This window comes from Apis mellifera, linkage group LG12 (assembly GCF_003254395.2).
Source record: "Apis mellifera strain DH4 linkage group LG12, Amel_HAv3.1, whole genome shotgun sequence".
Taxonomy (NCBI): Eukaryota; Metazoa; Arthropoda; class Insecta; order Hymenoptera; family Apidae; genus Apis; species Apis mellifera.
Genome location: NC_037649.1, coordinates 537,131 through 564,293, shown reverse-complemented (window position 1 = coordinate 564,293; position 27,163 = coordinate 537,131). Strand labels below are relative to the sequence as shown.

The window sequence follows — 27,163 nt, the reverse complement described above, 5'->3', positions numbered from 1 at the left end:
ATCAGCGGAATCGAATTTTTCAGAGTTAAGTGCTCGAGTGCTCGGATAAAAGCATATTAAAATCGAACGTTCGGATTCATTTGCTTTCGCTTTCCTTCTTTTTTTTTTTTTTTTAATTCCATTTCTCTTCGCTTTAACAAATCGTTCTTCTCGTTCTTTTCGAAATTTATTCGACGAAATAGAAAATTGTCGTATCAGGAATACCACGAGATATGCATATTCGCGAGAATGATGATAATGATGATCTCTCTCTCCCCCCCCCCCCTCTCTTTTTAACCTTAAAACTCCGTTATTAAATCCGATTTGGATCGCTGAATCCTGTTTGGCTAGGCTTTTCTCGTGCTGTTATCGAAAAAGCGCGCTACTGAAAAAAAATGCGTTTGGTCGTTGAAAGTTGGATGAAAAGTAATACACGTTGCACAGATACGGCGGAAGGCTTGGCGGAGAATTCTCGATCGAGAGAAGGGGGGGGGGGAAGAGTAAATGGGGAAGAAAAAAACTTACCGACACCGGGGTAGGGTTGCATTCCAGGATACGCGGCGGCATGCTGGAGTGCCGCCTCCCCATTAGGCAGCCCTTGTGCTGGAATGGACAGATGGAGGGCATCTACACTTCAGTAAGCTCAGCTCTTATCGGGGACGGACCTACGTCTAGGGCCCCTGTCGCAATGCGTGCTGACCAATCGATATGTCGCGTGTATTCTTGGATCTCCCTCTCCCTTAACTTTAATCTGATTTTACACGATAGGGGAAGGAAAAAAAAAAAGATTCTCCCCGTATCGATTCCTCCGCTTCGAAAAGTTCCATCTTTCGAATTATTTTATTTTACGAGTTTCTCTCTCGAAATGGAGATTTTTCCAAAACCTCTCTCTCTCTCTTTCTTCGAGAAAGAGAAGATGAGAAAGATTTTCGCGGAGAGGAAGAAAGAATCGAGGGGGGTAACGCCGTAGGTACCCCCGTCCGGGGCGAGGTTACCCGCTTCTCATCGCGAAGGCAAAATAATAAAGTCCGGCGTCGATTGGCCGAGCATTGCGCAGGGGCGGCACACTGCGCCTGAGTTGATACTCACGTCCCGGATAGGTCTGCGGTATCCCGTTGGTGTAGACACCAGGATCCGAACCTGCTGGTTGACCATTCGGTGTTTGTGCAGCCATGTTGAAATTGGGCATCGTTGGCGACGGTAACGACGGTATCGCCCCGTTAACAGGCTGCCCTGTACCGGTACCTACGAGCAAACCTGATCAGTACACACCGGTTACCCTCTTGCTCTTACAACACCGACCCCTCGGTCACCCCTCATCCCTCCATCCGACGGAGCCGCTTACCCAGAGAGAGAGAGAGAGTCGTCCCTCTCCCCTCTCAGCCTCGTCGACCGATTCGCGCCGATATATTTACGCCGTATACACGTGTGCGTGTAATTGGAGAGATCTCGCGGATTGTTTGAGGAATCGGCCGCGGATGGATCCCGCACATTTCTGGGATATCGATTTCGGAGGCGAAATTAACGCCTCCAAAGCCACAGGTTGACAAATTTCAGTTTTGTTTTCTTAGCACGATCTCGAGAGGATTGTTATTTTGTTATTAGGGATCGGGATATTTTTTTTTTCGAAAAGTCGAAATATTTGTGTATCTCGGTTAACGGTTTTTTAGCTTCGAAATGGGATTGTGAGACGGACGCAACGAAGCTTTTAAAATAAACGTGTGTGTATGAGAGAGATCGGTAGCAATGAATTACGGGATGATACGTTTTAGAAACAAAAAAATAAGAAAAATATTTTACTCGCTTCGAATGTTAATTAAATATATCCAATCGATTCAATATATATATCAAAGTATCTCTCGATTATTTACCGAAGAAGAATCGTTTCGAGAAGAAAAGAAGAAGAAAAGGCGAGCGAGATAAAATGTTCTTCTCGTTAAGCGATTCGAGGGAACAAAAATAATATTTTTTCGCTCGAATTCCGGTTAAATCCTTTTCCCCATCCATCCACACCCCTGGTATTGAGAAATCAGCGATTGACAGGCTCGTATCCCCACGGCGGGGCGCGTGGCGACTCGCAGGAAAGGAAAAGAATCGAGAAAGAAAGGAAGGAAGGAACGAAGTAAAAATATTATTTTTCCCTTATCGAACGGCATTATCGGTGTTTCGAAGAGAGGCTGTTCCGAAACCGCGCCGAGAACTCTACCGATTTCCTCTCGCTCGGTTTACCTCGCTACGCGCGCTATTTCCTTCTCCCTCCTCTTGTGTACGCGAACGAGAGAGGGAGGAGGGGGGTGGAAAAAGGAAAGGAACCGCTGCTTTGGCTTTCCTTCTCCCCCCTTTCCTCGTTCGAGGCTTTCGATAAAGTTTCGCGGTACTGGCAATATCTTTCGCTCGAGTCACGCTCGGTGAAAATGTTGTATTGATTTATGAGCCGGTTATAAGGCAACGGACTGTGCCGCGCTCTCGCAGCCGCGGGATCCGCGAGAAAAGGAATAAATGGGGAGGCGGGGAATAGGGGAAGGAGGAGGGTAGATAAAGAAAGAAGTTTCGCCCCGGTGAAACTGGGAAATTTCACAACAAAGTGTACATAAGGGGGCGGGGACTGTATATTTTCTTCGCGTGTCCCATTTATTTCGAATAATTTCTCGGATATTCACCCTCCCCTCCCCACCTTCCTTTTTTCTTCTCTTTCAAAATTCTAGCCGCGGTTAACGTATTTTCCTTGGTCCAAGAGCCGGAGTAATATTCGTAATTTCCTGTTCTTCTCCCTTTTTTTCGACCTTTGCCACGATATATTTGTGCGAAAAAACTCTTCGGTCTTGTTATTAGTCCGGCTCTTCGTCGGTCAAAAAAAGATAGATAGGAAATATCGAGGTTGATTGTTAAGAGGAGAAATGAAAGACGTACCGGAAGTCGGTGGAACGACGGGGTTTGGCATGCCGTTCAACGCGTGCGGCAGTTGGCCAGCGCCAACGTGTGCCAATGCCGCCATTGGATTGATATACGTCCCTTGTGCCGTTGCCGCAGCCATCAGAGCTGCTTGCTGCTGTAAGTAGAATCGAAAAAATTCGTATAATTATTTATACGCGAGAATCGAGGAAAAGGAAAAGGGAAGGGAAAGTTAAAAAAAAAAACTAGAAATTTGTAACGAGGCGATATCGAGTGACGATCGTTTCTAACAAGGATGGAAACAATTACGATAACAAGAACGAAGGGTAATACGAGGTGAGGAGGAGAGAGGAGAGAGGAGGCATTAGCCGTAATGTGACCCACCTGAGCGTAAGCGCCGTAAGCGCCGAACTGATTGAAGACGTTGAAAGGGTTAAGGAGGCTCATGTTCCCGGCCATTTGCTGCATGCGTCTTAGTTGTCTCTCTTTCTCAGTATCTGCGAACTTTACCACTAAGCTGGATGACGCACCCTGAAATAAAGCATTTCGATTTTCCACGTTTAATTAAATCGAACTCGATCAATATGCAGTAAAGGGTGTCCCGAAATTTGAACGCAAGATTTGAATTTGCCGCCATTTTTGCAACAAGTTATCGGTTCATATTCATCCTGAAAAAAGAACAGTTTGACAACTGAGAGTTTAAAGTTAGTAAAAATGGAGCATTATACGATAATGTCTTCATTATCTTCATTATTTAAAAATAATGAAAGTTTGGCGCAAAATAATTCTAAGCTATGAAGCACATTTTCGCCTCGATGGCTTGTTAATCAGCAAAATTTTCGTGTTTGGAGAATTCACGTGTGATTGGCGAAAAACAAATGCACCCACAGCGTGTCACTGTTTAGTGCGAATTTTGGCCATTTTTTGAGAACGAGGCTGCAGCGACTATTAATGGTGCTCGATATGGCGACACAATAACACAGTTCTTTCTGGCGAAATTGGATGATATTGATGTGGCTAATATGTGGTTTCAATAAGACAAAACAATTCAATTACTGCACGAGACATTTCCTGATCGTGTACTTTCTCGTTTAGACCATGTGATTTAACATCATTAGATTTCTTCTTAGGTTCTTCTTATGGGGTTATTTGAAAGGTCTATGTTAATAATCCCACAACATTACAAGAGGAAATTAAACGCTGCATCAACGAAATTCAGTCACAATTATGCATTTGCCCGATGTGTTATTCCATAAATAACTTTATCTACTATCCTATGCACTTTATGATTCTTAAAAATAAATATCTAAAGACTAAAAACTCTCATTTATATTTAATTCAAATCTTGCGTTAATTTTGGGACACCCTATATTATAAAATACGTTATAAGACACCCATATCATCATATTGGAACCAAGAGGAAAATTGATCTTGATACAAGTCTTGGATGAAACGAAGAACGATTGCAAAAATTCGTTTGGACAAAGCGCAACAGATTCGCGGCGACGAGAGATCGAGGTTGCTGGCAATATAAATATCCACCCTATGACGAGCAACTGTGGAATGGAAAGGATACTCAGGCGTGGCCGTCCTTAATTTCCACGAGACGAGGCGGTGCTGCAGCCGAGAGATTACCGTCGTCGCATAATTTTCTAGGAATCTCGAATTTTCTTCGCGCGCCGTGAATTTACAAAATTTGACAGTAATCAACGCTTCGACAACAGGTTATCAAAGAGAATTACGAGACGAAAAGAAGAAAGAAATTTTGTGAAATCGTTGGATATTCAGCGAAGAGAGAATTCAAGGAGAGAGAAATTTTATTATTGTCCCTTTATAACCTGTTACGACGGAAGGCGTTGGAGGGCGTTGAACGAGTGAAAGGATTTTTCAAAAAGTACGGGGAAGACGTCCCCCTTTGAGATGTTTACGGAGGATACGTAAGGCGATGACGTTTTTCGCCACGTCTAAAATATAAATGGAAAGGCAACAGGTGGTCAGTGGCCATTGTGGCTGGCTGCGGAGAAAAGCTCAGCTTTCAAGCTTTCTGGTGATATATTATATTCACGTCATCAATGCAAATGCTGGGCGTGTCTGAGTTTATATAACGACGGTAATATTGTAACCCGTTGACACGCTTGCTCAAAATCCCCTTCCCTGTCACGCGAATTTTGCACGCCTTTTTCCCCTCTCCTATTTCTTACCACGATTCCCTTACAAGTCTCCTTTCGGGCTTAATTCAGAAAATTATCGACACATCAATCCAATCGTCACATCCATTATGCAACCTTAAAGAAACTCTGAATTCTGAAATCTGAAACTTTAAACCGTTGTAATTCGCGAGACTAACATAGATTTCATGGATGAACGAACGAAAGATGTTTGGAAACTTTGCCCTTTTTTCGTTTATCTTAACGCGAGATATCGTCGTATAAAGGAAAGATTTTCTTAAAAGATAATCTACCTTGGAAAATTCCATTAGGAAAAGTGTCGTCCATCGATATTAAATCGAAAGTTGAAATAGACAATAATAATTGACTTCTCCTTTTTTTACAGAAACATTTTGCACAATGTTTTCGTAAAAAAAAAGCTGTTCTAAAAACCGTGCATTCGACCGACGCGTTGAATCGCGTTCACGGGAGGAAGAGCGGGTACGTGTCGTTGCATTAAAAACGCGTAATACGTACGTGATAATACCCGTTCGTGCGCGGGCGTGTTAAGCACCGAATGGGGAAAGGATGATCGAAGAATTGGCCCCGTCCGATCGAACCGATGTATTTATAACCGGGAGACGATTTTCAATCGGATACGGTATCATCGATATCGGCCCAATTGTATCCAGGATACAATTGCGTATGTCCCCCGTGTATAAAAAGCGCTTTTGCTTTTATTATTTCCCGCCCGCCGAGCATTTCGTTGTCAAAGGATTCGAAATTTGTAAAAAACTTTTTCACTAGAGAGAGAGACTCGCTCTTTTTTTTTTTTTTTGTCATCATTATTTCGTTTTTCATTCTTCTCGTAAAATCCCTCGCGCAGAGATAGCGACGAAACGTGCTCGTACATAAAAATTTACGCGATGAAACGTAGAAGGCGTTATCCTGGAATGGGGTATATAATCGAGTCAAAGAGAAATCGAAATATCATCTTTCTTTTTCTCGTTTCTTTTTAATTAGAGCGATTAGAGATTTCTTCTTATTTTAGTTTCCAATCGTCTCGAGATAAATTCACCGAGGATGTATTAAAAGGTTTCAAAGGTTTATTTCTCATTCTCATTTAACTCGAGCCGCCGCTTTAAAACTCGCGCGTCGGACACGATTCATCGATGCTCGATGGAGGGTGGAAACGACAATGGGAATCGCAATTATTAAAAGTTTCGTTTTACGGCCGAGTCGAATGGGGGCCAAACGCGCGTATAACCGGGCCGCTTTCAAGGAAGCCGGTTGGGATCCGCAGGCCGCAACAGTGCAGTTTACAAGGCATAAAAGTTATGCGGGTTTCATGGCTTGATACAACTTTCCACATTACTGTAACTAATATCAAGAGTATCCGGGGGAGAGAACTCATACGTGCCGTTTCTCCACCCTTATTCGCGCGAGACCGTGAAACTCGGGTTAAAACGCCCTTAATTTCGACCGCGCTTGTTCAACGGGTCGTAACGCGATCTTTTCGATCGATCCAACGCGCCTTTGATTATTTTTTCGGAGAATCATCTAAAACAAGATAAGTATTTACTTCGCAACTCCATGTATAATTTATAATTCTAACATCGTTGAGAGTTCTACTAAAAATATTCCTTGAGTTTCTACGTTTCAAGATTGATTCGAAGATTGGATATATTTAAATTAAAGTTTATAAAATTAGATTTAAATAGTTTAAGTTAAAAATATTGATTTGTGGGATCAATGATATAAAATAGATTTATTTTAAATCATTATTAAAATAATAGTTTGTGGAATTTTATTATCTGGATTTAGGTTTTTAATAATGTTAATAAGATTATATTTTTTATATTTAAATAAGGAATTTTTTTTTGAGTGAAATATTTATACATTTAATTCAATAAAGTTTAATTTTTTATTATTAATTGATTATAAGTCATTAATATTTATTTTTTTAGTTAGAATAATTTTTTCCATAATTATTATTTATAGAATTAGATATATAGATTTAAGTGAATTAAAAATGGATCGTTTTTTATATTTAATAATTTTATTTTTAATTTCTATATATATATATATTAATTTTAAGACCAAATATATTATCAATTATTTTAGGTTGAGATGGTTTAGGATTAATTTCTTATTGTCTTGCAATTTATTATATAAAAATAAAATCATTTACTTCAGGAATAGTTACTATTTTATTAAATCGATTAGGAGATATTGGTTTATTATTAATTATAGGATTAATAACATATTATGGAAGATGGAATTTAAGTTTTTATAAAATAAATGAATTTATAATGATTTTTATTTTGTCAATAGCTTTTACTAAAAGAGCACAAATTCCTTTTCCAACTTGATTACCAATAGCAATAATAGCTCCAACTCCTGTTTCATCTTTAATTCATTCATCAACTTTAGTTACTGCTGGAATTAGGATATATTTTATTTTACATAATATTACTCGATGTTGACTCGACCGATGTTGAAATAAATTTTCATCGAACAAGAAATTTCCAAATTTTAGATTTCTTTCAATCGATCAACAATTTTCAAGAAGAATTATTCTTAAAAGAAATACAATCTCTTCCTTCCACTCGATGGCCACTCGTTGCAAGGATACTCGATTGGGAAAATTCGCGGGGGCAAAAATATCGAGGGGCGTTCCGGTATCGTAAAGCTGGGGAAAAATATCGACACGGAGGCTGTAAAGAGCGAGAGGAGGGGAGGGTGCGACATTTTGTATTCTCTCTACGGAGAGAGAGCTCGAACAACTCGTTATGCGCGGTGAAAAGCATCGACGCGTGTTGTCGAGGAAAATAATTTGTCTCGCGTCGACAGGCCCCCCTCCCCTTTCCTCTCTCTCTTTCTCTCCGTTGCGTGGAAATGGCTGGCTAAGTCGCGTGGCATATATGACATTTACACGGGACGAGGATGCGCATCGATAGATACACAGGCAGAGGATGGGCGAAGGGAGGGGTAAGAGAGAAGGGTGGCGAGGTCGTATCAGAGCCAGTGAAGCCGAAGCCTCATTATTGGGGGATTACGGTTCATTAATTCCGATCCAACGTTCCTCCGAACTACACGCGAAAAGAAAAAGCCACCCCAAGCGATATCACGGAGGGAGAGGGAGAGGGAGAGGAAAACGCCGTTTGAAACGCTTTCCACTCCTCGGCTCGTTATGTTTGTACACTTTACCGTGTAGGTTGTCTCTTTAAAATCCGTGATACAAAAGCGCAGTCTCGTTATACCGGCGCTAGAGGGGTACAAAGTCTTCGTTACAGGGGGGAGGAGAGGGAGGAGAGATGAACTTTGTCGGTCCGGTTGGAAACGGTTGGCGGCCGCTTTTGTTACGGCGAAATCGTCGGAAACGAGTCGAACGATGCTTATGATCCTTTCCGATGATTCTTCGTCTCCCTCCTCCTTGTTCACTTGCGGCAAGCTTTATTATTCGTTCTTCTTCGCAGCCTTCTTTCTTCCTCAGCTTTTGCTTTTAGGATTTCATTTTTTCCTTCCTCTCTCGCGAAATGATAAATAAAATTGTTATATCGACGGAAATATAGGAATAACGAGAGAAAGAATTAAAGCGTTTGGGAAGAAAAATTGCTCCTCTGTCCCCCTGGATGGTGGGTATCCACCTTTGAGATAGGTGGAAATCTTTGAAAGTGGAGGCACGGGTCAGAGAAGCGCGATATTGCGTCCGAGCCGGGAACGGAATGAAGCAATTACCTACTGATTGGAGCTTCTCCCCCCCCGTTAGCTGCGCCATCACACTTGCCAATTCGCCGGCTGGTAATTTCAATGGATACAACTGGAACCGCAAGACTGGCCGATTGCCCCTTGTCCACGCGCCCCCTCCCCCTCTTCTTCGTATCCGAAACTATCCAATTCTCCGCCGAGGTTACAAGTTTCGCACCTCGAGGGAGAGGTGAGAAGAAAAGAGAGGGGAAAAAAGTCTCGCTTTGAACTATTTTCAATCCGATCTCGTTGTAAAAGGGGTTGAAGAGAATTTCGCTGATTGAACGATTCCATTTTGAGAAAGATTTCGATCGATCTGTCCTTTATGAATTTCTCCTTCTATTTTCCCTTGTCGTCATCTTGTTTGCGAAAACAATTGGCGAAAATTGGTTGTGTTCTTTCAAGGCTGTTGTCTGGGGAAATTTTTACTCGAGAAATGTTGGAAGGGCGGCCAGATTACGGAGGATATCGGTATCCGCTCGGATGATGTCGAAGGATGTTTCGGCGAGGAGGGTATCCCCCGTAATTACGAGGGTAAAATTTGAAGAGCAATCAATTCGAGAAGAGAGACGTAAATCCTACGAATCCGCAATAATTTAATCAGCGATCCAAACGATTCGATCGAATTTCTAAGGGGTTAGAAATATATTTTATATATTTTAAATTCGCTTCGAATTCAAATTTAATCACGATAATAGCGATATTAAGAGCTCCTCGAGTACGGTTATTTCATAAGAGGAGGGTCTCCATGTCTCACGCTTGATCGCGTTTCCTCTTCCCCCCCCTTTCGAGGGATCCGTTCGCCGCCTCCTCCTCGCTCTGACTCCCGATAGAAAAGAGACTCGCCAAACAAGTAACAGTTGTACAGGAGATAAAAGCAATGCAATTACGAGGCCGCCAAGGGAATTACTCAGGGAATGTCTTTAATTAAATGTTGGAAGCAGTTTCCGAGCCTCCGTTAATGCAGAGACAATTTCCTTCCATCCACTTTTCGCTCGTTTCCTCGAACGAAGAAAGGAACATCCGCCGAGGCTCGAGGGCTGCTCCCCTCGACCCCCCTTCCTCCCCTCCCGACATCCACTTTTACACACTACTTCTCTACTTTTCTCCCGTTTAATGAACTTTTCGAGAAAGCCCGCCTGTCTAATCGTCAACCGTGTCAACGGTTCATCCTTTTCATCATTTCAATTTCCAATCCTCCTTCCCTTCGACGATGATTTGATAATTAATAATATCACAACTATGTAACAAAGTTTCGAAAAAGAAACAACTGATGATCGATTAAAGGAAATCGTTTACACCTATTCTCTCCTCGTTCTTTAAAACTCGCGTCCCCAGAAAGAGAAGGTCCCCCTTCGCCTGTCCTTTTATTCCGAGCACTTAATTTCCGAGCGGTGCGCCGCCACGCCCGAAGGGGTATAAAATAAAAACGGAGCAACGTTACGTAAAAATTCCTACGGGAACGAACGACCGTGTCACCGTCCCGCCACGTTTCACCCCGCCGCCGCAAACCCTGGCAAAACACTTCTCTCTCCCTCCCTTTCTCCTTTCCCGTAGGTTTGCTTTTATTACGAGACATTTCGGGAGTTTGCAGAGGCAAACGGGTGAACGAGGAGCACGTCGTCCTCTCCGCCACCTCTTCGTGGTGGGCTGGTGCCGCGAGCGCGTCGCGAGGCGTGACAAGAAATGTCACACGCTTCAGAAGGCATAACTACGCGCGAGGGGCTCGCATTCCAACGGTGACACGTACGAGAGAGAGAGAGAGAGAGAGGAGGAAGCAACCCCGCAAAATATTCACTCCTCCCGGCAGAAATATTGGCCGCCGCCGCCGCCGTCGCGTGACGCGTGAACACCCTGTCAATTCGAGTAGAGGAAACCGCGTTACACGGCTCGATGATCGAGGGAGAGAGAGAAAAAGAAGAGGAGAATTTGCCCGCCAATTTTTCACGGTAATAACCAGGGTTTAATGATCGATCAGTTGATACCTCTCTCTCTCTTTTCTCCTTCCTCCCTCTAGGTCTCTATGATTTGGAAATTGAACCGAGCGCCATTTCCCGATGACGGCCGACCCCCTGGAGAAATATCCATCCTCCACAATATAGATGTAAATTCGGGCCCCTTTTTCCTCGATATAACCCAACTGATTGATTTTCGATTCCTTTGATTCTCTCGAGATTGTGAGTTTTTCTTTTTTTTCGAAGGAGTAAAAAAGAATCCTTCGTTAATAAACGATAATTTCGCGATAAGTGATAAGATCGATGACGGTTGAATTAACTGATAAAAGGAGAGACGAAGGGGGGAAAAAAAAAATCTGCTCGGGATTCGATGAGGTTCACGGAATGAATAGGATGAATAGAGGCGACGGAGTTGGAAATATAATATTTTTCGCGCTGGCTGTTCGATACTGGAAACTTATAACGCTTAGAGAAAGAAAAAGCGGATCGCGGATACCGTGAAAATATTGGCCGTTGAAGTTTGAACCGCGCGAACGCGTCGTCTATTCGAGCAACGTAAATCATATTACACGGTTACTGAATCCGAAGTGAAAAATGTTTACAGAACTTCAGTCGTATAAAGTAGCGGTTTTTTTTTCGCCCGGGGAAAAACTGCAGTATTGACACCGCGAAATATTAACCGCAATAGTTGGGCAAAGTTGTTCGACGAAAAGAAATATTATATCTCGTACGGCGATACGTGTATGTCGAGTATAAATTTTTGAGATACGCTTAAGAAGAGGAAGAGGAAGAAAGAAAGATCGTTATATAATCGAGGAATGATCTTTGAAAAAAATTATATATACGTTGTTCTATTTTCTTTTCGAGAACGCAAGCAAGAAGGAGAGTAAAGAAATTATAGTTTTACAGTTTAATGATTATGAAATGCGGGTAATTGCGACGTGTACTTTTTACTTGACCGCTAATTAAAAACCGTATAGAAAATTTTCCCCTTTAACTCAATTTCTTTTAACAAAGCTCCGTAAAGTTTTAATGAGTTAGAATCTGTCGTAATTGCTTACCGTTGGGATAAAGCTTTGCTCAACCCGATACGATATATTTTAGTATAAAATGATCCATCGTTGGTAATTACTTTTACTATTAATGCGCGAAGGAATTAAAATTTTTATTCGTCGAATCAAAGATAGAGGAAAGGAAAAAGGAAAAAGGGGGAGGGAGAGTATTTTTTTAAAATTTAAAATATCCTTTATTCGACTTTGTTCTATTTGCATCTCTGTGTATTTATAACCTGTCCCTTTTTTTTTGTTTCGCAAAATTTCCCCGTATGCGTTGTGTATAATTCTTGCGCGATGGTAAAAATATCAACCATTTCTACCATTCAGTAGTAGAAATATCCACCATTTCTGATACGCTGATTTCGCCGCGGCAAGTTTTATTTCCGGAATAGCAATTTCGTTGATGTAACGATAATAAATTCTGTACAGAGAGAGAGAGAGAAAGAGATCCGAAACTGCGCACAGAGATATTCGAGATCGAAATATAACATTTCGTAAAATGTTTTCGTTACGTTTAATCGTATGCGTTCGACTCGGTGATATTTCGGTATATAATAATATCTCTAAAATTGTGCAGCGTAAAATTGTGTAGAATTGTTTCGAGAATATATATTTTTTTTTATTTTATAAATCTACGCATTATTTATAATTTCTTCAATAAGGGAGGGAAAAAAGGAAAGAACGTTCCCCCGTGAACGATATTCTAACGCGGCGAGGGAATAATTTGATTTAACCCGTGTTCATCCTAGTTTCTCGCAACATGGCGCAATCATTAGTTTCACCCTTAGTTTATTCCTTCTTCCTTCCTTTCTTCCTTTCTTTTTTTTTTTTACGTAGCATATCTTCTCGCTTAAATCTATTAAATTAAAACACTGAACCATAACAACCTATACCACATTTAATCAAAGATTTGTATGAACGAATAAAGTGCATGATTATCAGAGACTTACGAAAGAAACTATACAAAGTACAAAAATTTGTATTTTTTCAATTCCATATCGAAGAGAGAGAGCGTGCAATCAACAAGAAATATATCCATTCCATAGAGATTCGAGTAAAACAATAGCACAAGGGAGCTGGAACGATCAAGTGGTAGGATGGTACAGTATATATTGCCTGGGATGCTGGAGGATACGAGGTAACTGGTCACAGGACGAAAACGTTCAACTACGGGGAAGGTCCTTGTGATGATTAAGGCCTGTTAAATCGAGGGATGCGCGAATAGCGTTTGGGGGAGGAGGGTAGAAGGGAAGGGGCCTCGAAGATATGAGGGATCCGCCGGCTACATTCCAAGGACTCTCTCTCTCTATATATATATATCTGAGGAGAACGAGCCAAGGGCGGACTTGGAAGGGCAAAATCTCGAGCCGCGTCCTTGTTAAACGAGAATGTTCGAGGTATGGCCATTGGGTCGGGATCTACTCGTTGAAAATATATATATATATATATATTCGCCAAATATCTTGCCCTCCATTTCTTTCCCCGGAAGATAGGACGATGACGGCGAAATCGAGAAACTTCTCCAATATCTCCTTCTTTCCTCTCGTGATTTTCTTTTTCTCTCTCTTTTTTTTCTTGTTTGAAAATTTATCACTCGCTCTGAACTGGAATATCATGTCGCCGTGAGTGTGATTGAAACGTAACGTTGTGTCTCTCTAAGAATTTTTAAAAAAAAATATTCTATCCAAGATTGATAAAGATACGTATTCCATAAACTCGAAGAAGCCGGGAACAAGGTTTTAATAAAGGGAATATTAAACGCGAAGCGTGAACCTTTGACGGAGGAATTTAGACAAGGCGGGTTGATTGAAGCCGGGGCTGGTTAAGTTTACGCGATAAAAACAAATGGGGCGAGGGTAAAATTTTAAGTTGAATTCGGTCGAGGGGCCAAACGATTCTCACGAAACGTTTCTCTCTCTCTCTGTCTCTCCTCCTCCTCTTCGAGGGCTAATAAATCTAGAATCGTCCTAATGAAACGGCAAACCGCGCGTCTCGCCCGTACGTTTTCCCTCCCTTTCGGCCGCTCAATGGTTCAAACGCGATGAAATCTCGTAACGCCGGTGTCAAGATTTGCATAATTCGCGGTGATAATTAAGCGATCTGCATATTACCGTCCCCGCGCCGCCACGTCAGCCTCTCTTTTAAGGGCAAATAGTCGTCCCTGCCACGGGTCCTAAACTTCTCTCCCTCCTCCCCCTCCCTGCCCACACAATTTCTCCTCCGGTATTTCCGCTATTGGATTAAAGCGTTGTAACGAGCAATACATGTATTCGCATCCGTCCTTCGCTCCCTCGCAATCCGTGCATTTCTCGCACACTGCGTGAATTTCTGCCTTTCTGTCGGGGGAAATACGCGCCTTTCTCTCTTTCTCTCTTTTTTTTCGTAATCGTTGGACCGTCGAACGACGAAACAATTGCCGGATACATAGGAAAATAGAGGGTGTATATGGACTTTCCGCGTCTCTCCTCCTCGTATCGATGGATTCGTTTCTTTTGTGCCCTCGTGGCGACACGAGTCGCGACGCGTGAACTTTGAACGAAGCTTTTTTCTCTCTCTCTCTCTTCTTTTTGCGATTTTTTCGGGATTACGATTGTCTTGATCGATTATTAAACGAAGGAGAGGATGAAAGGAAATGTGAATATGAAAAGTGTAGTATCAGGATCGATCAATTAATGTCTCTTTTATATATATAATTTTATATAAATATATATATAATTATAAGTTTCACCACGAGTTCAAGTTACATCAAGTTTGATGGATCGTACTTTGATTAATATTGTTTTTTAATAAAACTTTGGACGTTGAAAGTTTTATTGAGAATTTAGCCGTTTCATCTGCAACTACGTAATAGGATAACTTTTTTATTGTAGGAAGCCTCTTGGAAAAAAAAAAAGAAAAAATTACTTTGGAAAATCAATCAAGTGTACCGTGAAAAAAAGAGAGAGAGAGAAAAGAAATCGATATCCCAATATCCAGTTCAAAATTAATTACGTTTACGAAAATCGTCGCAAAGAATGATCTATATTTTCCACAATCGACAAAACACACTGTAAAGAAAAAAAATATCCTGATACATTTATTCGTTTCCCATCTATTTCCTGCTCCATAAATATTTTCACTTCGAAAGCAAGTATTAAATCGGAGGAGGATCGGAATGCCAATAATTTCTATGATCCAACGCGTCGCTGATCCACTTTCTCACCCTGTATTATTCCCTATCGATCACGGTCAACGTTTCGTCATTAATCACCGATCCGCCGTAAGCCCTCCCCCTTCCCCCGTAAGCCTAATAAACCTGGTGAGGCCAACTTCGATACGTCGATGAACCACCACCACCACCACCACCACCTTCGGTTGTTCGTGGAAGGTGGTGGGCGATAATAATGACGAGGGGTGGGCGAGGGGAGGAATGTTGTATGGTCAAGTTCGGCAAGCGGCTTTGCCGAAACTTTCGCCAATCAGCAGGTGGAATCCCGGCCGAAACTCACTGACAATTCAATTACAACTAGGAATTCCTGGGTCCAGGACCCTAAGCTGAGAAAGTTTGGCGGTTTGACAAGGGGAGGGGGGTGACCCACACTTCTCCAAGTGTTATGCAGATTTCTGTTTGGCCGGTCATTAGATTGCAGGGAAAGGGAGGGCAGCCACGACCAAAAACCCCCTTCGTCCACGATCATTCGTGGATCCCGTGATGCATCATTATTTCCAACTTGTCCGTTTAACGTTGTCCGATTTCGTTTCGAAATTTCGAAATTTTGACGATGCCTCGAAAAACAGCGTTGTGCACTTACCGGCATAGTTTGGCTACCGTGTAAGGTATTGATCGCCGCTAGCGCTTCTTGATGCGATGAAAGTTTTACGAATGCACAGCCTGGAAAAAGAAAAAGAGAGGGGAAAGTTTCGTTAATCGTTTCGAGAAGAGAGATTTCGATTTGTAAGAATAAGAGTATGAATGGGGATTGTTTTCAGTACGGGGTAAAGTATCATCGGATTTTTAACGTATGTATCTTTGTGAATCGCGATAAAATATCCTTTTCTTCCCCTCCCCCCTTTTTCTTCTCTCCTTTCTTCGTCGAGGTCGGGAAAAAATTGTTTCAAAGTTCGATCGATCGTTGGAGAAGAGACGAAAAATCGTTTCATCTCGGCGGAAAAGGAGGCGCCATTGTCGCAAAGTCGAGACCATCTCTAACGATGATGGAACGATTAATCGCTCCCCTCCAAGCTACGCGTGCTTATCGTTATATAGTTAGATGGAGACGCGAAGACAAAGAACTGGAGGGTGCTTTGAAAAATTGACGCGCCAGCGGAGCGCAACGTGCACTTAATAAAAGATGTTTACCACGAACGGAGAAACCGCTCCCGTTATCCGGGACACCGCTCCTTTCGTTTCGACCAATAACGGTGCGTATCACGAGGCGAGCAAACGATCCTGAAAAATTACCACGATCCGGGATCGTTCGCGGAATAATACGGGACGCTCTGTCACGCCACGCCGGGGGATAATTTTAAACGGCGAGGGGGTCGAATTTTCGAAGAAGAAAAAATGGCGCGTATCACAGCTCTCGATCGCGTCTAATCTAGAATTACATTGTAGCGGGAAATTTCGATGATATTTCTCGATCAAGAAGAGGGAAAATTTAATTTTCCTCTAATCGTGGAGGAGGACAAATATCGTTACACTTTGAAAATTTATTTTATCGAAGCTTAATAAACAAATGTATATATAGTTTATTTCAAAGAGAAGACTAATTGATCATTTCTTTTTTCCTTTTGCGCAACAATTTCCAAACTACTTGGATCGTTCGAAGAATTATTATTATAGCAGCAACGGTTATAATTATTTCAAATTTAATTAAAACACGCGAAAGTTTCCGTTCATCGTGAAACCACTCCGCGGTATCAGCTCATATTTCCCCGTTGAAAAAGGAAGAAAGAAGAAGAGGCTAGGGAGAGGGAGAGAGAGAAAAAATATTACCCGGGGAAGATAAACTACGAACATCGTTTTGATGAATTAATAAAATCGTTTGCACAGCTGAGGATACCTTGGGGCATCGAGTTTCAGTTTTATCGGATATAAAATCCTCCGCTATTTAACCGTTCCTCCGTATAAAATATATATATATATAAAATATAAAAGCGTTGCAGAGGAGCGAGAGAGAGAGTTGGCGACAAGAACGGAGGGAAGAGGAATGTCCGAAATCGGAGATAAAAGCGATCCGAGGCGTAGGTGGATAAGATTTTCTCGCGATTCAATCTCTGTCGCAAGAATTTGTCCGAGCTTCTGTTCCTTCAGGCCCATTCCTTCCTGTGCAAGCGAAATCTCCGGCTCTCGAGAGGGGGAGGGGGTCTCGAAGACGATGCGCTCTTCAGATTTTTCTTCCTTCCCCCGTTCCGGGGAAATAAAAGAGTCGAATTTCTCGAAAGTTCGCCTACATCCTCCCTGTACATTTTCCTTTCTATCATTCGCGAGTGTATACGTTGCTGTTTCTTTCTTTCACTCGAGTTCGTACAATAATTAAATCAAATTCGAAAATAATAAGAATCGAAGGGAAATATTTTCCTCCGAAAAAGTCGACCTTTCACTCTTTTATATTCATTGCTCGAACCCTTCTTTTCTTTTTCTTTCATTCCATTGTAATTCCATCGCCAGGGAATGTCTAGATCGTCGACAGAAACCTTTCGAATAGGGATAGTAGCTCAAATACAACTTTTCCCATCGTTTCCCTTTAAATAACGATAATAATAATTTTCGCTCGTCACACGCGCACACGTTGTTGTGTGTGCTCCTTCCTTCTCGAAAACTATGTTTGCCCCCCCTTCCCTCGAATAACGGCGAACAACAAACACCGGACAAACCGCTGTGGCCCTCCGCCCCGAGGACGACGATGTAGACTAGTTTCGTGGATCTCTCCCCGTTCCCATTCCGTCTCGACCCCTTCGCTCGACCCATCCCACTGTTCTCCACTCTCGCCGCACCACCGCCCGAACCAATCGATAACGCCTGCGAGACTTTCCACTCATATATTTGATTGCTCGGCAAACATGTCTAAGTTTATTCTGCGGCCCCCTCCCGTCCGTCCATCCATCCATCCATCCATCCGTCCGTCCATCTACGACCCCCTCCAAGCGCTAACGCGCGCCAGACTTTCGATACTTGGTCGCGAACTCTCGAAACGGAACTTTTCTTTCTAATCTTTTTCAGAAAAAGATCCGAGATAACTCGATCGGTATTAGAGCGACGTGTATTTATAAGTTGGAGAGAGAGGGGTAATTGAAATACGAGGGGGAGTTTTAATCCCTTCCTTCCTTCCTTCCTTCTTTCTGAGATAATCTTCGGCCGCGATTTTCATCTCTCGATTTTCACCACGCCGCTTTATCACATATTCGCGGTTGACTTTACGGAAATCGGAAATCGAGTTCGTGAATTTCTATTACGCGTATCGTTACGTTAAAAAATTGTGAATGTTATTCGTGAATCCTTTCTTACTTTGTTACACAGAGTTCGAACGAATCTTTTTTTCCAACTCGATGTTAATCCCGAGATGGGGGGGCGAAAATATTAATCAATCTCGTTATACGTGTTTACCGTGGAAAACTGTCCAAACTTTCGAGAGAACTTATATCCCTTATCGATCGAGCGAGAGTTAACAATTGAATTTATCCATTTTCGGGACGTGGAAAATCTCGTTAGGTGCGGATCTAATTGTTTTTGGAACGGAGAGAGAGAGAGAAGCCCCCCTTCTAGGGGGAAGATTATCGGTGGCGCGGTTTATTCCGAAAACTTTTCGTTTCGCGACGTGATAAATTAACGTTACCTCTTCTTCTCTCCACTTTTATTCGTTGAAGAAGGCTCCGTTCGACGACGCGAAAATAATAATACGAGTGTTTTCGTTTTTATGCAAACTCGGATGAAAAATACTCGAAACACCCGTGCGAATCCCGTGTCATCCGCGTTCGAATTGCGAGCAAACAACGAAATTCAATGCAAATCGACTATGATAGCTTGGTATATATTTGCCCCTGCAACAGTTGGAATGGAATCAACGTTTCCCCCCTTATGATCGTATTTTTATCGGTGTAACCGGCAATTTTTCCCTAGAAATTTCACCAGCGTTTAATCCGATTATTAGTACACTTTATATCAATTATTTATTGAACAACGACATCCTATTATTCCAAAAAAAAAACGTACGAAATCTTCGAGAAACTCTCGTCTTGGATACAATTTCACTAAAATAAATATTCCTCGCCACGCGGCCACTGATTATCCATCGAGGCGACGAATAAAACTAAAGAATATCTCCCCTTTTCAAAAAAAAAAACGGAACCGATCCCCTCTCCCCATTAAAGGGACACTTTCCTCTCTGTAAGTGTTTCGTAAAAGAGCAAAAACGTGTACGCGTGTAAATCGTGGGGACATATGCTCGATAACTACCGTTTGAGTTGGCGGCACGACCTGTGTGCCGACACCGGGAACGGACCAAACGAATCAATTTCATTGATGAAGCTACTAAATCCGGCACCGCTTGAAAACGCGAGCACTCGTAATTGGTACAACGGTCGGTTTTACAAAGTACATAGAGAGAGAGAAAGAGAAACGAAGCCAGAAACGAACAGGAAAAATACGAGAAAAAAAGAAGAAGGAAGAAGGAGAAAAAAATAGAAAAATATATATATGGTTATTCAAGGTAGGAGAGAAATAAAGAGAGAGAGACAAAGAGGAGCATGCGGGACAAGCAGAGGTAGGATAAGGGGGCGGGATTAAAAACGCTGACAAAGTTACTAAACACTCGTGTGCTCAGCCCTTTTTATATTCGCGAGATGAAACCGGGTGAAGGGGGTGGAAAAATGGGAAGGGAAAAAGGACGAGCATCGAGGGGAGGGGGAGAGCGCGCTCGAAAGAGAAAGGGGAGGGAGGCACGCAAATGCAAATGTAAACGTGGAGGAAAGGAGATACGGAAAGTGTGGATATGTGGAGTGTATGGCGGCAAACTAGGAATTCGGTATATAAGAGATTTGCGAGAGGTTCGCCGCAGGGCGGGCGAAACAAGACGTGTACAAATCCAACGAGAGAGAGAGGGGAGGGAAAATAACAAAAATAGAAGAAAGAGAACGAATATATACGCGACCTTTGCAGAGAATGGGCGGAATGGACGAAGATGGACAAGGTTCGAGAAGTCGTCTCTTCAATTTTTTTATGGAAGTAAAACCTCCTTTGTGTGCCGTTCTCGTGAAGCGTAACACTTTCTGGCATAAAGAGCACTTTGAAAAGGAGCTTGAAATATTGTTTGCTTGCTGTGAAAGCACTGTTCTATCGTGAAAAAGTATCCTTACGTTCTCTGAAATGAGAATTCGTGCTTCGTACAAAACGTATTCGAAATAAAATATCCTCGCCCTCTTTGATCACGCTCGATTAAAAATAAAAGATACGCAGATTTCGTGAAATTTTCAAAAAATTTTCACGATATTACGATCGATACAGTTTTTCAATTTCGCTGCAAACACGAATATTTCCTTTCGCGAAATGGAGGGGGAAGAGAGATATAGAGAGAGAGAGACGAAGAGAAAACGTGTAGTACAAGGGGTGAGACGGTAAGTGTAACGCGGAGACACGAAATGCCATTATAATGCGGACACGGGCGAATCCCGGTGGGATGCGGAGGGAAAAGGAGGAAGACGGAAGAAGACAAAGAGGCGGACACGCGCGGGGGAACGAAAGGGACGTGACAACAGGCGGAAAACGGCGTTGCCGCGCTCTTATTACGAGAAGATAAATTTTCCTAGCGGAACTACGTCTCTCTTTCTACCATTTCGAAAAATAACGTCTCTCGTTCGCTAAATCACGTATTCCACTTACAAAGTGGATGTGGACGCCGCTTTATGAAATCTTCCACGGATATCGAAAATTTTCCACAGTTTCCTTCATCCTTCGAATACGAATATTCTTTCGTGAAAAGATATGCGCGCGCATATTTGATCGAATCGAATTGATTTTAAATATTCGCGCGTTGAAAATTGTTGTTGTTTGCGGCGGAAAGATGAAAAATCGGCGAAGAGAGTAAAAACTTTTAGGAGGAAAGTTGGGAAAGTGGTCCGTTGGCGGCGTTTAAATATCGGCCCAAGTGTGTCGAGGAAGGAAGATAAGAAGGTGCATGGAACGAAAGCGTATCCCTTTACGGTCGTTTTGTAATTGACGGCGGGGCCTAGGCCGGCCCCGTTGGGAGTGGCCCTTCCGCCAGATTCATCTAGATTACAGTGCAAAACTACTCTCTCCGCTTCGCGTATTTACCCGGCATTAAATTACACAGACGGTCGCGCGCGCGTCCACGCGAGGGGTCGAGCGTCGTTGGACGCTTTACCGGTTTACTTTCATCACATCCAATATTGATCACGTCCAACGTGCGCGCTTTATTTATGCAGCCGTATTGTTGTAGCGGCAACTACGGAAATCGTGTCCCGGTTTGATCAACGGCGTCACATTTACTTTGGATTTCGTCGTCGAACCCCACTCTCTCGTTGCTGGTTTAACGAAAGGAACAAAGCTGCTCGAGAAAAATCTCTAGAGTAGATCGAGTAGATCGAATGGATGGATCGTTGTGGAGAATATAGCGAGAAGTAAAATTTGATTTTTGAATAATAAAACGTGTTGCTATCATATACGCGTAAGTGAAATCTTGTCCACGATTTCGAACATATCGAAAGTAAAATCTTGTATTTTATTTTATTTTTCATTACATAAATTCACTTTCTATACGACTCGGTATCATTATTCCGGAAAATAATATCCAGATTATATTCATAATCGAACGTGCCAAGTGTAGTGTTATTCGAGTGAAGGATACAAGAAGAACGAGAGAAAGAAAGATGTATATATATTTCTCACTTTTTCAATTATTCAATTTTCCCGTTTCACGAAGCGTTGTCGCGCGCTGTATTCCCGCGAAGAATATGTAAATGGCGCGGGCGAATTGAAATGAAAATATTCATCGCGCGTAATATCGATTTGGCCGGATTCGCTTTCTAAGAATTCGAATTCGTTCCCCTGGAAAAGGCGCCTCTGCGCACGGCTTCGACTGCGGAAATCGGGAACCGCTTTGATCCGAGTGTCGCGTTTACCGTGAATCTCGTCGAGGCTTTTTGTCGCACCTGTTCAACCCTTCCTCCCCTTCGCTCTAGCTGCAACAGATGTTACCGGGATTTTTTAAAGGCGCGTAAAAAAGGAATACGAATAAACGTGCAAATATTTAGTTGGAGATTTTTCAACGAACCGCTTCAACTTTTAATTATCGATGGACTGTCTTTTCCGTTTCTATCCGTTTCTTTAAAAAGAATTGAGAAAAGATTCCAGATCTATTATATCAATTATACGATTCTCTCGAACGGATGAGAATTTCGATCCCTCTCCAAATATATATATATATCTAAGTAGGAAGTTGGTACTCTGGTAGGTCTTCAGGGAGCTAGGGAGTTCCATTAGGTTTCTGGTGAACGCACAATTTTCGAAATATCGCGAGTTCGTTACGACATGTTGCGCAATTCGGTCTCGTGTAATTCCCGTAATACCTGTAATCATCCTGTCACCGGGTTAAGCTCTGATAAGCTTTCGATGCCTTTTCGCTCGGATCGAAAATGGCGGTTGTTCGAACGGTGGGAAAAGGTTGTCGACTTCCCATGGGGAATCTGTCCGTTTTTCTTGTTCGAGAGCTATATATATATATATATATATATAAAACCACAATCCACCCTACGTCGATTTTCCCCTAAACCTCCTCGCCTGAAGCCGTTACAAGGAATCTTTTCGATTCTTCTCTCCCTCCATTTTCGAAGCAACCTATACGTCTCCAATTAAAGTTATTTCCTAATATAATATCCAATTGACATGTCTCGTGACAAAAACTATCCTCTTCGATTCGGCATAGGAAATAACGCCTTTGGGTTTAAACTTCCTCGCCTGAAGCCGTTACAATCTTTTCGATTCTTCTCTCCTCCATTTTCGAAGCAATCTATACGTCTCCAATTAAAGTTGTTTCCTATAATATCCAATTGACGTGTCTCGTGACAAAAACTATCCTCTTCGATTCATAGGAAATAACCTCGAATTCTAATTCCTCTAAACTTCCTTGCCTGAAGCTGTCACAAGGAATCTTTTCGATTCTTCTCTCCCTCCATTTTCGAAGCAACCTATACGTCTCCAATTAAAGTTGTTTCCTATAATATCCAATTGACGTGACAAAAACTATCCTTTTCGATTCGGCATAGGAAATAACGCCTTTGGGTTTAAACTTCCTCGCCTGAAGCCGTTACAATCTTTTCGATTCTTCTCTCCTCCATTTTCGAAGCAACCTATACGTCTCCAATTAAAGTTTCCTATAATATCCAATTGACATGACAAAAACTCTCCTCTTCGATTTGTCATAGAAAATAATTCTGTCTTTGAGTCCCTTGGATTCTAATTCCTCTAAACTTCCTCGCCTGAAGCCGTCACAAGGAATCTTTTTGATTCTTCTCTCCTCCAAGCAACCTATACATCTTCAATTAAAGTTGTTTCCTATAATATCCAATTGACGTGACAAAAACTCTCTTTTTGGATTCTATATAGGAAATAACCTTGTCTTTGAGTCTCTCGAATTCTAATTCTTTTAAACTTTCTTGCCTGAAGCTGTACAAGGAATCTTTTCGATTTTTTTCCATTTTCGAAGCAACCTATACGTCTCCAATTAAAGTTTCTTATAATATCCAATTGACGTGTCTCGTGACAAAAATTATCCTCTTCGATTCATAGGAAATAACCCTGTCTTTGAGTCCCTCGGATTCTAATTCCCCTAAACTTCCTCGCCTGAAGTTACAATCTTTTCGATTTTTCTCTTCCTCCATTTTCGAAGCAACCTATACGTCTCCAATTAAAATTGTTTCCTATAATATCCAATTGACGTGACAAAAACTCTCCTCTTCGATTCATCATAGAAAATAATCCTGTTTTTGAGTCCCTCGGATTCTAATTCCTCTAAACTTCCTCGCCTGAAGCTGTCACAAGTAATCTTTTCGATTCTTCTCTCCCTCCATTTTCGAAGCAACCTATACGTCTCCAATTAAAATTGTTTCCTATAATATCTAATTGACGTGACAAAAACTCTCCTCTTCGATTCGTCATAGAAAATAATCCTGTCTTTGAGTCCCTCGGATTCTAATTCTTCTAAACTTCCTTGCCTGAAGCCGTTACATCTTTTCCATTTTCGAAGCAACCTATACGTCTCCAATTAAAGTTGTTTCCTATAATATCCAATTGACGTGACAAAAACTATCCTCTTCGATTTATTTCCTATTCATAGGAAACAACCCCGCCTTTGGGTCCCTCGGATTCTAATTCGACTCAAAGTGAAAATTCTCCCGTCGCTTCTGCACGATCGCGCCGATTTTCCTCGCGAGCGAATGGCCGCCGTGCAGAGAAATGACCAAAGGGAACAATAAGTCCCTCCTTGCTCCTCCTCCTCTTCAGAACGAGAGAGAGAAAGAGAGAGGCGCATTGTCCTTTGGAGATCGTAAAGGAAGTCGCGGTAAAGGCACCGGGGAGAGTCGTGGCGAGGAGAGCTGGTCGAAGAAAGGGGGAGGGAGGGGGCGTTTGGAGGAGCAAAAAGAGAGGAACGGTGGAGGGGGGCGCAGTGGGGCAAAGGAGAATCTCCGAGCTAATTAAATAACTAGCAAAGTCACCTAGCAACTTGGCACCTCGGGGTCCATCTCCTTTTCTCGCGGTCTTTCTTACCGCTGCCTTCCTCATCCCTCTCTTTCTCTCTCTCTCTCTCTCTCCCTACTTCCTCTTTCTCACTGTTGCCGTCTTGGCGCACCCGAATGCGCCCCTCTTTCTGACGTCCACCACGTCACCTCGTTATTTAATTAAACTTGGCGGGGAGCAGCTCGCGGCCCCCGAAGCTTGATACCGAAGCACGTAGCTCTCGTCACCTTCCATTTCCCTCCCTCCTCTCTTCCTCTCTGCCATTTCTTATTCTCCTTCTTCCCGCGTGAAATCATTTGCGGAACGTGGAGGGGAGGAAACGCTGTAATTGTTCGAACAGTTACCAACAACCGGCTACCTCCTCGACTTTTCTCGTCTGATGGAGGAGGGAGAGGCACGTAGGCAGTCGTAAGGATCACGCAAGTTTTGCCAACTGCTTCATCATTCGGGGAAGAAGAAACTTATATTTCAGGAGTGGTAATGATCGTGGTGAATGGAAGAATGATTTACGAGAGTATCTCGTTCCATCGTTGGAATTGATATTTTTCCTCGTTTCACTCTCTCTAATCGGATTTAATCGATGATTTAAATCGTGATGCACGAAAGAGGGAAAATTAGTTGAATTGAATAGAAATAGAAATAGTTTTATATCGTGGATAAACGTGATTGGAAAATTAAACGTATTTATTATACATTACAAACGAATAAATTTGAAAGGTTTCGAATTTTTTTTATAGACGTTTTATTATTTCATATCATCACATTAGTTTTTTTTTTTTCAGAGTGATCTAGGACAAATTCAATTTCCAGAAATGGGGATTTTTTTTTTTTTTAATATTTTATCGAGGAGCGAAAATACCGGAACAAAAAAAAAAAGAAATTAAAAAATATCCAATGCGTGAATTGGAACACAATGGAATCGCGCATGTCGTAATTTTACATTTAAATTTAAAGAGCTTTGGGACTCGTTTGATCGTTATCCGATTAAATTTATAGCCTTTAAATATTATTATTTTTTTATCGTTATGGATTGCAGTTTCCCTTCCAAAAAAAAAAAAAAAAAAATAAGATAAAAATATTTCGCATCGATGATATATTTCGATTGATATTCAATCGTTAAGTGTCAGGAACTCGTCATATCAAGATCGAAATATTTTCTCAAGTTTAAAACAAGTTCGCAACAACTCGGGCAAAAAACGTTAGGAGGAACGTTGTTATAACGAACAATTAATTTTCTCCGGGATAATTAATGAGCAATACCGCGCGGCGAAAAAATAAAAGAAATAAAAGTTTTTGAACCGGCGATCTGGTATTTCTTCTTTGCTCGACCCCTTCGACTAATTTCGGCGGAAGCTTAACACGGGGCTGTAACTGGTCGAGACGTCACGAAGGGGTCCCAAGAGAAGTCTCGCCGTGAACCGTTAATTTACTGCCGCAAAAGTAAACCGCGTAAGATCCGAGGGGGAACCTCGTTTCGCCTCTCCACCGCTCCCTCCTCCTCATTCCAATCTGTTTTCCATCATATTTCCTCGACGAGAAAGAAAATATTCTCCCTCAAAACTTTTCTTTTTTAAAACAACTTACATTTTTTTTTTTTTTTTTACAAGATTCGTTCTCGAATCTTTGATATTTTTTTGATCGATCCATTCGCGATGTACTCGATCTTTTGAATTTTAATAATCGAGATTATTAAAGAAAGCAGAACTCGATTATACAAAAATCAAGATAAATTTTCTCGTTGCGAAGAAAATGGAACTTTTCGAAATTCCTGAATGTTTTTGCCCGTTTTAACGGTAACTGGGAGGAGGAAGAAGTAGAAGCGGGGCCCATTGAAGGATTATGATCGGCTATTGTGGCAAGTTCTCCGGTTTGATGTAAATTTGTTTAGAGTAGCCCGAGGGCTATCGCGATGCGCTATCCTGGACGGAGTTTAATTTTGAGAAACGCAAACATCCCGTAATTAAGCAGACCTGGAGAACAGGACCGAAGGGTACGCCCGTGGAGAGAGAGACCCGGTGAAAAACCACTCATAATTGCCAACCGAATCAATATTTGAGCTCCCTTTATAGTGCTGAATGGTCAGTAAGGACTGATGGACTCTCGTTCATCGCACGTACGCACCGTGAAAGCACTTTTACCCCGGCTGGAATCGAGAATTCCTCGGATAGGAGGACTTTGGTGAAATATTATTTATCCACGAAACGGAGAAATGTAAAAAAAATCTAGCGTAAATTTGAAATTGATTAATTAAAAGATGGTAAAAATTCTCTCGAAGAATTCTGTTGTATTCCTTTTTTTATTCGATTCGTAGAAGAGGATAATGCAAATTTTTTATTATCATGTATACGAAAAAAAAGAGGGGGGGGAGGGTAAAATATTTTAAAAGATAAGCGAGAGTTGGCAGTTTAATAAGGTTCTAATAAACTTCAAGTTTTAATCGATCGAAGTAAAAAGCATGACTCACGCCGAGGGTCGACAGGATAGCTAATCTTTAATCACGTCTTCGATAGAGTTTCTTAATCCGAACGGGACGAAATCGTGGCCGAGAATATCGTGAACTAAAAAGAAGAAGCTTGAGATAACGCGGGAGAACTTCGAAATCACTGTCCGCCAAACTTTTCCTCTCCCCTATAGCCGAGAGAGATCAAGAGTTTA

General features: G+C 41.9%; 1 protein-coding gene across 21 annotated transcripts in view; it reads right to left on the bottom strand.

Moving 5' to 3' along the window:
- The window catches only part of LOC410353 (CUGBP Elav-like family member 4), a 530,632-nt gene that overhangs the window by 12,559 nt on the left and 490,910 nt on the right, over positions 1-27,163 (bottom strand). For 14 of the 21 annotated variants that reach the window (XM_016915464.2, XM_006557605.3, XM_006557606.3 and 11 more), the window contains 5 exons: positions 15,570-15,649; positions 3,256-3,402; positions 2,890-3,028; positions 1,069-1,236; positions 505-606 (listed from right to left, as the gene is read on the bottom strand). In XM_016915464.2, the coding sequence (XP_016770953.1) occupies positions 505-606; positions 1,069-1,236; positions 2,890-3,028; positions 3,256-3,402; positions 15,570-15,649 (636 nt within the window). The remainder of the gene's footprint in view (positions 1-504; positions 607-1,068; positions 1,237-2,889; positions 3,029-3,255; positions 3,403-15,569; positions 15,650-27,163) is intronic. The other 7 variants (XM_016915455.2, XM_026444465.1, XM_006557600.3 and 4 more) reach the window with 4 other exon arrangements.